General features: G+C 35.4%; 2 protein-coding genes and 1 long non-coding RNA gene across 3 annotated transcripts in view; 1 reads left to right on the plus strand and 2 right to left on the minus strand.

The window, feature by feature from the left end:
* LOC101893017 (glutamyl aminopeptidase) overlaps window positions 1–11558 on the minus strand; it is a 52984-nt gene that overhangs the window by 40126 nt on the left and 1300 nt on the right. Inside the window, exon 3 of the mRNA XM_011293601.3 lies at window positions 2327–2697. Coding sequence (XP_011291903.2) covers window positions 2327–2697 — 371 coding nt within the window. The remainder of the gene's footprint in view (window positions 1–2326; window positions 2698–11558) is intronic.
* The window catches only part of LOC131803796 (uncharacterized), a 50392-nt gene that overhangs the window by 32332 nt on the left and 6502 nt on the right, over window positions 1–11558 (plus strand). The gene's annotated exons all lie outside the window — the stretch shown is intronic.
* Window positions 7404–7946, minus strand: LOC131803795 (uncharacterized). The gene is made up of 2 exons (XM_059125505.1): window positions 7830–7946; window positions 7404–7759 (listed from the first exon to the last, which is right to left on the minus strand). The coding sequence occupies exons 1-2, from the start codon at window positions 7855–7857 to the stop codon at window positions 7476–7478; spliced, it is 312 nt and encodes a 103-aa protein (XP_058981488.1). The 5' UTR covers window positions 7858–7946; the 3' UTR covers window positions 7404–7475.

Raw genomic sequence — 11558 nt, forward strand, 5'->3', positions numbered from 1 at the left:
ACTGGCCATTTTCGCACCTCACATAGCACTGAAGCAAATATTAGGTTTTGCAAAGTTGGAGCAAAATCGTTTTTTTTTTTTTTTTTTTTGAAAATGTTGACACTTTGTAGAGGAAGTACAAAAAAGAGTGGACCAATATTGCCCATTTCCGAACTCAATTTAAGTTTGATAATAATATTACGATGTACCAAGTTTGGATCAAATCGGATACTCCCTTTGAGAGTTATCGTGCGTCCCAGCTAGCAAGACAGACATACGAACACCTCTAGATCGACTCAAAATGTTCTTAAACGGATTTGGTCCCGTTATTTCGATGAGGCAGGTTTTGATCGTATCAAATGATTTATAACCTCTGCAGCCATATGGCTGAGGGTATAAAAAGGCCTCTAAAATACCTATTTGGAAAAGGAGATTATTTTTCTAAATGTCAGGAGAATGTTCCTGTCAGATTTTGAAAGGTTTTATTTTTGCTTTGTAAGAGAAGTGAGACTGATGTGTTGAAAAAGGTGTATAATAAGTAACGGAGGATTTTACACCCTATAAATAAAAATCGAATATTGACCTTCAGTTCCTCAACTGTCTCAGCACCTATTTTTAAGAACAAAACTTAATGTGCTAATGAAAATAGTTCAGTTTCTACAGTCTATGAAAGATTTCCAACCATTGAAGACTGATAGTGTGTCTTATATCTGTAGAAAAAGTAAGGAGAGGACTTCTTTTGTCTGGAGGATCCTTTTTACAACAGAACTCTAAAATATCTCATATTTGCAGAAGTCTTATAGAAGGACTTCGATCTTTGAAAGCGCTATAAAACGAGATATGAAAATCTGTTGAATGACTTCTATCTGCTCCCTTTTTTGAAAAATGTTTAACATTTACACCAAATAATCTTCAGAATCTTTAATTTTAAAGTTTACCAAGGAGGATATGAATATATAATATGATCAGTAAAACCATTGCACAATGGACCCACATCCAATTATTCTGCCCATAGCTGTTTCAACGCCACCATGTGTAAACCCTATAAACCTCAACATTAAATTTCACAATTATAGATCTATTCCTTCATCCAATACCAAATTTAGTTCAATTTAGTACTTCTCGTACAATTATAGTACACATTTCCAAAACCCACCTCGAAATCTCATACCCAGATACCATCAGTAATCTATATATTAAATTTCAGAATTTCATCTCTGTCCCTTCAACCAATACAAAATGTAGTACCATTTAGTATTTTTTGTACAATTATAGCACTTATTTCCGAAACCAGCTCCATGTCTTAACCTCATACACCAAAAGTGACAGCCATATCAAATTTCAGTATTTCAGATCTATTCCTTCACTGAATTCCAGGTATAGTACCATTTTGTACATTTCATACAATTATGGTACGCATTTGCAAAACCATCCCTGTATCTTAATTCAAGATACCAACAGGGACATCTATATCAAATTTTGGGATTCCAGCTCTATCCCTTCACTTAATATCTAAATTAGAACCATTAAGTACCTTTTGAACGCATTTCCAAACCACCGCCACATTTCGAACACAAATACCATATATCAGTATTTCATCAGTATTCTAAATATCAAATATCAGAATTTTATGTCTATCCCTTATCCCAATTCCAAATATAATTTGGTACTTTTAGTACATTTCCGAAAAAACCACCACCGTATGTCCAGGCAAGTGAACAGCGACCCTAACACCACTTTTCAAATTTTAAGCTCTATATGCCCAACCAAAACCAATTTGTACTAAATATAGTACTATTTAGTACTTTTCTTGCACTTGTAGCACACATTCCCGAAACCACCTCTTTATCGCAAACCTACCACCAATAGGGACTCCAATACAAAATATCAGTAAATTTCAAAACGTAGTACGAATTTCCAAAAAGATTCCATGGAAAATATCACTTTCCAAGATCCAGAGAATGCATTAAATATTCTTTTGCAATTAACCTTTTTCATTATATCCGAAATAATCCCAGGTAATATCTCACCAATATCACTGCCATCCCGCTGTGATAGCAAACCGACTAGAAAAAACTGTTACGCTGACAAAAATTAAGCGCTTTGACACAGAAATTTGGTATCATAACAATACGTTCATGCTGGGAAACGCCCCTTATACATACTAATTCGGAAAATCGAACAACAGCATTTACATATCAAAACTTTTTCGAAATAAAAAAGTAGCAGAGGTGAATGTTATCTTTAAATTCCACCAAATGTAAATTATTATAAATAAATAATTTCTTCCAAGAAATGCTTTTGCCATATTTTTTCTTAAGAAAAAAAAAAAACTATTCCAACTTACCTCGATTTTCCCGTTGGATCCAAATACGAACTGTGATAGATACCAGTCAAACCGCCCAAATCACATTCATATGAAATCGAAACAACATAGGGCATTCCAGTGTACAACAACTCCTCCAATTCGATGAACAACATTTCACGTTCCTCTGACAAATAGAATTTCTTGATGCGTATACGCATGCGTGCCATCATATTCAGAATGCTAATGCCTTCGATTTTCAAAGCACGGGCATGCAGGACAATCAAATTGGTTACAACATCGATTTCGATTTGAATCGAAACGGTGCCAGTGCAAGTTTTTGCCACCAAATCGGGATGAATGTAGAGTTTGTATTTGATGGGACGGATTTCGCGGGGTAGACGATAGATAACCTGGAATTTTAAGAAAAATAGTGAGGGATTAGATTGTTATATGACTGAGAACGATAACGATGTGGATGGGTCACATACAACCTAAAAATACCTCTTGCCAAAAGTAGGCGGACATCGATCCTATCTAGAACTAAAAAAAAATGTCTACGTATTGGCCTTTTACGTAACTTAAATAGGGGGGGGGGGGGGGAAATTCTCCCCTGTTTCACAATTGCGGATTAACAGGGGAAAAATTCCCCCATGTTTTACAATTGCGGATTAAGATTCTGGAATTTTTTTCGGTATATAGTGTCTTGGCCAAAATTGGTGGCAAAAATACGAAGATTATTTAGTAACATTTACTACGCATATACAAAAAAAAATCCACACCTTTCCATACCAGACACTCGCTGTGATCGAAAATTAGTACCTTTAAGTACTTTTCGTATAATTTTAATACTCATTTGCAAAACTCAATTCTAGACACCAATATTTATCGCAATATTAAATTTCGCGGTTTCAGAACACACGCAATACCAAATTTAGTAATATTTAGTACTTATCGAACAACTATAGTACGCAATTCCATACCCACTTCCAGATCACAACTTAAATACCAACAGTTTTCTAAATATTGAATTTCAGAATTTTATCCCTATCCCTACAACCAAGTCCAAATTTAGTACCATTTACTACTTTTTGAAAAATTTCACTCAAAACTATATACCAACGATGACCCCAACGGATCCTAATACCAAATTCCAAATGTATTTCCTTCTCTCCACCCTAGATACAAACACATTTTTTTGGCACACATTTTTTTGGCACTTTTTGTACGTACTCACTCCCAAACAACTTCACACGACTAAAGACACCAACATAGACATGTATATCAAATTTCAGGATTTCAGCTCTTTAATTTCTCCCATTACCAAATTTAATATTATTTAGTACTTCTCGTACAAATATTGTACACATTTCCAATACCACCTCCTTACCTCAATTCCAAATACCAACAAAGTCCTCATTGTCAAATTTGAAGATTTGAGCTGTATCCTTCACCCAATACCCGAATTAGTGTCATTTAGTACTCTTCAACATTTCCATAGGACGCATTTCGAAACCACCGCCAAATCTCAAACACAGATACCTTTAGTAATCTAAATATCAAATTTCCGAATTTTATCTCTATCCCTTCATCCAGTACCAAATATAGTAGCATTCAGTACTTTTCGAAAAATAGTTGTAAACTATTCCGAAACCACCTCTATGTGTCCAGGGTCTACTTGAACAACGACCGTAGTACCAAGTTTCAGATTTCAAGCACTATCTGTTCACCCAATATAAAATTTTACCAAATATAGTACGATTTAGTACTTTACGTATACTTGTAGTACACCTTTCCAAAACCACCTCCTCAAACCTAAATAGCATCATTAATCTAAATATCAAATTTTAGAATTGTATATCTGTCCCTTCACCCAATACCAAATTTAGTACTTTTCGTACAATTAAAGTACGCATTTCCAAACCCAACGCCAAATCTCAGACACAGGTGCCATCAGTAATCTAAATATTAAATTTATATTATTTCACTCAATACCAAATAGAGTACCATTCAGTACTTTTCATACAATAACAGCCTTTTCACACATTTCCGAAACCACACATGAACAGCGATCTAATTTCAGATTTAAAGCACTATATGTTCACCCAATACCAAATATAGTATTTTTCGTACCCTTATACACATTTCTAAAACCACATCTTTATCACAAACCTACTAGCAACAGGGTTTCTTCCGTTGAACCAAAACCAAATTGTACCAAATTAAGTACCATTTAGTATACTTCTTACTCTTAGTACACATTACCAAAAGCATCTCCTTCCTTTTCCTTGGGAACATCCCAGTTCCAAGTGTGAGTTCTCATACCAAATTTCAAGAATTAATAACTATCCATTCACATAATTGCAAATAGTACCATATTTCGTTCATTTTAGAACTTCGGGCAAAAGTATTGTTAGAATTTCGAAAAACGCTTTAGTTTTTTATCCTACCCAACATCAAAGACTCTTACTTAAATTTCAGTATTCCAGCTCTATTTCTTCTCCAAATACCAAAGTTAATTCTATTTTTAGCTGTTTGTACTTTCTAGTAGGTATGTTCAAATCCTCCGCCATGTAACAACCAAACTACACAAAAAGTGATCTTAATGGCAAATTTTAGATTTGCAACTCAACCCCTCACCCAAATACCAAATTAAGTACCATTTTGTACTTTTTAGTACGTATTTTCAAAACCACCCCTAAATCCACACACTAACTATTTGGGTCAGCAATATCAACACAGATGCCAGAAGGTGTTCGAACATAAATAGCATCTTCACAACAGATCTGGTGTTAGCAAAAATTATTGTATGTGTGAAATTTGAAGAGAGTTGGATCCTTATTTCGCTTTCTTTGAGTGTTATGTTTTTCAAAATTAGATCATTTCTTCCCTTTCTGTGCAGAAAATATATATTTTTAAAATTTCGACCATTTGTGGGGGAGTTACCAGAAGAAGTGGACCGATATACTCCATCTTAACACCAGACCATGACTAATAAAATGATTGGGATGGGTGAAATTTGAAGACAATCGAATTCTTAAATCACATTTTATGAGAGTTGTAATTATTCAAAATTTTGACCATTTGTGGGGGAGGTACCAGAAGGAGTGGACCGATATTGTCCATTTTTACACCTAACGTAAAACTGATGCAAATATTAGGATTTGCAAAGTTGGAGCAAAATCGGATTATCCCTTCTCTTTCTGTGCAAAAAATATATTTTTTTGCAAATTTCGACCTTTTGTGGGGGAGGTACCAGAAGGAGTGGACCGATATTACTCATCTTAACATCAGACCTTGGGTTAATATAAATATTGGGATGTGTAAAATTTAAAGACAATCGGACTCTTAAACCACATTTTATGAGAGTTGTAATTATTCAAAAATTTGACCATTTGTGGGGGAGGTACTTGATGGAGTGGACCGATATTGTCCATTTTCACACCTAACCTAGCACTGATGCAAATATTAGGATTTGCAAAATTTGGAGCAAAATCGGATTTTCCCTTCTCTTTCTGAGCAAAAAATAAATTTTTTGCAAATTTCGACCTTTTGTGGGGGAGGTACCAGAAGGAGTAGACCGATATTGCCCATCTTCGAACTCGATCTAAATTTGACAAAAATATTACGATGTACCAAGTTTGGACCAAATCGGATACTCCCTTCGAGAGTTATCGTGCGCACCAGCCAGACAGACGAACGGACGGACGGACATCGCTAGATCGACTCCAAATGTTCTGAAACGGATTTGGTCCAAAGAGACCTAGGGTCTAAAACAGTTATTTCGACTAGGCACGTTTTGACCGTATCAAATGATATATACCCTCTGTAGCCATATGGCTGAGTGTATAAAAAAACTCCTTAAATCAATTTTTTCCCCAAATGAATTCTTATTCCAAATATTAAGATTTGCATAATACCCTTAGCTAAATGGCTAGGGAGGTTATATATCATTTGATAAGGCCAAAAGTGTCTCATCGAAATGACGGTTTTAGACACTAGCCACATCCGTTTCAGGACATTTGGACTCAATCTAGCGATGTCCGCCCGTCCTTCTGTCTTGCTGGCTGGTGTGCGCGATAAGTGTCGAAAGAAGTATCAAATTTGGTCCAAACTTGGTACATCGTAATATTATTGTCAAACTTAGATCGAGTTCGGTACTCTCCTCCTTCTGGTACCTCCCTCACAAAATGCCAACATTTTCAAAGAAAATAATTTACTGCACAGAAAGAGAAAGGATTATCGGATTTTGCTCCAACTTTGCAAATCCCAATATTTGCGTCAGTGCTAGGTCAAGTGAAATATGAACAATATCGGCCCACTCTATCAAGTACCTCCCACCCACAAAGGGTCAAAATTTTGAAAAATATAACTCTTATATAATGTGGTGTAAGAGTCCCATTGTGTCCAAATTATAGAAATCACAAAATTTTTGGAATATATCGGTCTACTCCATCAAGTACCTTCCCCACAAAAGGTCAAAATTCAAATTTTGGAATATCCATGGAGCTCACAAAACGCGAAATTAACTTTCGATTCCATTCAGACTTGGCACATCTCAATATTTCCATTAAAACAAGATCTGTAATAACGATGGAAGAGATCGGACCATACCTCCCCCTCAAAGGGTCAGCGATCAACGGCCAAAACGATCTTAAAAACCGAAATAAGCATCCGATTCTCATCAAATTTCTCACTTCTCAATATTTTTATTATGGTGTGAAGATTGGCTGTATCGGTCCACTCCTTCTGGTACCTTTCCCACAAAATGTCAACATTTTTAAATGAAGTAATTTACCGCACATAAAGAGAAAGAAAACTCCGATCTTCCTCCAACTTTACAAATCCTAATATTTTCATCAATGCTAAGTCAGGTGCAAAAATCGAAAATATCGGTGTACTCCATCAAGTACCTTCCCCTTACACAGATCACAATATTTTTATTAACCCAAGGTCTGCTGTGAAGGTGGATGTATCGGTCTACTCCTTCTGGTACCTGCTCCATAAACGATCAAAATTTTTAATATCCATGAAGATCAAAGAACGCTGTGGCAAATGAATTCACGTTCTTTAAGTTCGGTTTTTTTACCAATTCTCATCAAAAATATTTCTAACTAATAAAATCATAAAATTTATTTTGAATGATGTAACGTAGATAGCTATAATTTCCATAGGTTATACGAATACAAATTTAAGGTAAAACTGGTGGAGGCGGTGCTGTTTCAGGGGCAGCTGTTGTGGTGGTCTGTATCGGCGGCTGTGGCACCGAAAATGTCGTGGTCGATGTTGCCTCTGTCGATGTGGATGTTGTTGCCATATTCTGTATATATAATTCCAAAATTTCCAATTTTTGGCGAGCTTCCTTCAGGTCATGGGACATACTAGAAGTTTCAACGGACAAAACTACTACAACCACAATTAGGATTGTGGAAAGTAAGCCCAGGAATATGGCCAAATGGCGAGCTGTACATTTTTCTGGAGGGAATGAAATTTGTTTTTATTTTAACGACTGAAGTGTCAGGGAAAATTCACCAAATTTTCTTACCCTTAATTAAAGTCAAAGCGCTGTTCATTTTTGCTATTTGTTTTGCCTTGGCTTTGTTTTTCGCGGAACTTTAAAAATACAACTAAACACAATTTCGGAATTTTTGGCCAGCAGTTGGTAACTTTTTCGATTAAGACATTTATTGGCCAATTTTTTTTTATTGCCCAAGCGGGGGCTCATAAAACTTAACGAATATTTCTCTTTTGATCGATAACTGATATCTCAAGATAACATTTTGTGGTTGACCAGCAACAATATCGTTGGACGATATTTATTTTGGATTTGGCCAAAACGATAAGGCCATGGCAGTAATTAACCCCAGAAAGCCGCCTCTAACGTCCGATCGTAGTGCATACATACATATTTGAGATATTTATCGCCGATATATAACATAAATGGAATGTCATTCTTGTGACCATTATAAATATGAAAATAATAATTGTTTTTTTTTTTCTTAATATTTTTGTTATCAAAATAATCGAAATTTTCGTTGAGTGCCACATCAAGATTTCCTCCCATAATTTTCGAATCTGTTATTGGGCCAATTTGTGGTCAATCTGGGTGGAATGTTTTCTTACTTTGGTTTTATTCTTTGATAGCATTTATATTGCACTTTTTGGCATTTATCGTATTTGGGTTTTGGAAATTATGGCCAGATATCGAATACGATATGGGGAATTTGTGTCATTTTTTGAATTTAGATATTTGTGGTTGAAAATCATAGGCTGTTATTTTCTGATGATGAAATTGTACTTTTTACTTTGAATTATAACTATTTATGATTTTTTATACTCGAAGGAGGAAGATAGCCGCGGATAGGAACAAACACTTTCTGCGGACTGCATGGAAATGGCTTAAAAAAGGAACAGCGTTTGTGTTCCACAGTTTAGGTTAATAATTGAAAACCTTATGTCCAGATCTCCGAGAAACTCAAACGAATTCGAGTAAAGAATGAAACTCGCTTCAAGTCGACTGGGAGCACTCCTGGGAGCAGAAAAAAACAAAACGAGAAAAACTAGCAAAAATTTGTTTTTCGGTTTCGCTCGAATGAGGGCGGGTAGGCTTGGTTCATGCCAGAGTGGGGGTAAAAATTCGTTGGAAAACGAGCAGATTTTACTTATGACGAGCACTCTTTTATTTTTATACCCTCCACCATACATAGTATGAAGAGTATATTAAGTTCGTCATTCCGTTTGTAATTCATCGAAATATTAATTATACCCTACACCACATAGTGGTAAGGGTATTATGTATTTGTGCATTTGTTTGTAACATGGAGAAGGAGGCGAGATAGATCCATAGTTACTTTTGAGGATCTTCATAGAATCACTTTCTGAGTGGATCCGTCCATGTATTTTTGTGAACAAAATGCAGGTCGCATTTATTATCCGATAGAGATGAAATTTTGCAAACAATATTTGTGTGGTCCAAGGACGAACCCTATTGAAATTGGTGAAAATCGAATCAGATTTAGATATAACTCCCACATACATTTCTAACCTATTTCGGGTTAATTGTGCACCAAATGTCCAATACAAATCCAAATGACCTGAATTTTGGTACACCCCACCGAATTCAGTCTAGAAGCAAGTACATCAAATTTGGAGAAAATCGCTTCAGATACTCCCATGTATACGTTTATCCCCAAGAAGAGAATTGTCTATATAGGTCCCTGATATCGTATTGTACCCCCACGATATTCGGTATTTTTATCATTTTAGCGACATTATTCAACCAAATCGTTTCCAATTTCGTATTTGAAGTTCCTTCTTTCCCGATCTTCTTATAGGCCCCATATATCGGTACCTCCCTCTATTCGGTATTTTCATGATTTTAGCTACAATATTAAGCGGATTTTTTTCAAGTTTCGTATTTGAATATTGTAATGGCCTATGATAAAAGCTATATTTAAGTTTTATTAGAATTTTTAATGGATTTTATTTTTTGGCAAAAATTTTAAATTCCTTACAAATAGTGGAGGGTATTAAAAGTTCCGGGCGAACTTATTGCTTTTTTACTTGTTTTTTTATACTCTTGTTGTATTTCTGTCACCCCTCCCCCTCCTCGTATCACCCCTCCCCTTCTTCCCATATTCTCTACCTCTTCACAACTCCCCTTACCCCTTTCTTCACAACTTTCCCTTCCCCCTCTTCTCTCTCTAAAAAATATACTCCGTAAAATGTTCCCAATCTACGAGCAAACCTGCTCCTGAGCAAGTTTGGCTCCCGAATGAAAATAAAGAAATTATAATTGAAATTCTGGTGCGGATTTTTTTTTCTTCAAACATTCATCAATTTTTTTTTAAATCACCATTTCCAGTGATGCAAAAATTAAAATCCTTAATGGGTTACATAGTTAAGAAAACTTGAGTGGTTGTTCTTGTTCTATGGACTGTGTTCTATTCGACGATCAAACAGACTAAACACCGGAAATTTGGTAGGAGAATCAAGTTTGGAAAGAAAATTTGATATATAAAGGTGGTTTTGCGAAGTGTGCGAACTATACTAAATGACACTAAATTTTGAACAGTTTGGTTCAGGACGAACAGTTGAAGCTGGAATTTTGAAACTTGGTATTCGGGCCCATGTTGGCTTTTGGTTTGTGTACAGAAAGTACTAAATAGTACTATATTAGGTACAATTTGCTATTGGGTGTACATATAGTGTTTGAAATCTGAAATGAGTCATTTGGATTGCTGTTCAGGTGTAGCCTGGACATATGGAAGTGATTGCGAAAATGCGTACTTTAATTGTACGAAAAGTTCCCAATGGTACTACATTTGGTATTAGGTGAAGGAATAGAGATAAAATTCAGAAATCTGATACTGATTACTGATGGTATTTGTGTTTGAGATTTGGCGGTGATTTGGAAATTCGTCCTTAATTTATACGAAAAGTACTAAATGGTACCAAATTTGGTATCTAATAAAGGAATAGAGCTGAAATTCTGAAATTTTATTTCGAGGTCTCTGTTGGTATCTGGAGATGGTCTTGGAGATGTGTACTATAATTGTACGAAATGTATGGATAAATAGATTTAATATTGAGATCTCTGTTGGTTTCTGGAATTGAGATTTGGCTGTGGGTGGGAAATACGTACTATATTTGTGTGAAAAGTGGTATTAAATTTGGTATTGGGAATAGAGCAAAAACCCTGAAATTTGATTTGTTTTGGAAATGTGTACTATATTTGTTCAAAAACTACTAAGTGTTACTAAATTGGGTATTAGATGAAGGGATGGATATGGAATCCAGAAATATTACATTGAGGTCTCTGTTGGTATCTGGTGTTAAGTTCTGGTAGAGGTTTTGGATATGCGTAATATGATTGTTCGAAAAGTACTGAATAGCTCTAAGGGTAGAAATAGAGCTGAAATTCTGGAATCTGGTATCGAGTCTAGGGTGGACAGGAAGAGGGATCCAACTGTACGAAAAGTATGATAATACGTTTGGGATTGGGTCTTAGTTTAAAGCTGTAATTTTCAAATTAGAATTTGAGATCTCGGTTGGTATCTGGTGGTGTTTGTGCAAATGCATATTGTAATTCTTCGAAAAGTAATGGAGGAAATTACAGATCTGAAACCTGTAAGTTGATATTGAGGTCACTGTTGGTTTTTAGGGTTTTTTATATGAAGACGTTGAAATAATTTTGGAAAGAAAAAATGGATCGGATTTTATAATCGTTTTGGTTATTCAAAACTTTGATCCTTTGTGGGGGAGGTACCAGAAG

This window comes from Musca domestica, unplaced genomic scaffold, assembly GCF_030504385.1.
Source record: "Musca domestica strain aabys unplaced genomic scaffold, Musca_domestica.polishedcontigs.V.1.1 33, whole genome shotgun sequence".
NCBI lineage: Eukaryota > Metazoa > Arthropoda > Insecta > Diptera > Muscidae > Musca > Musca domestica.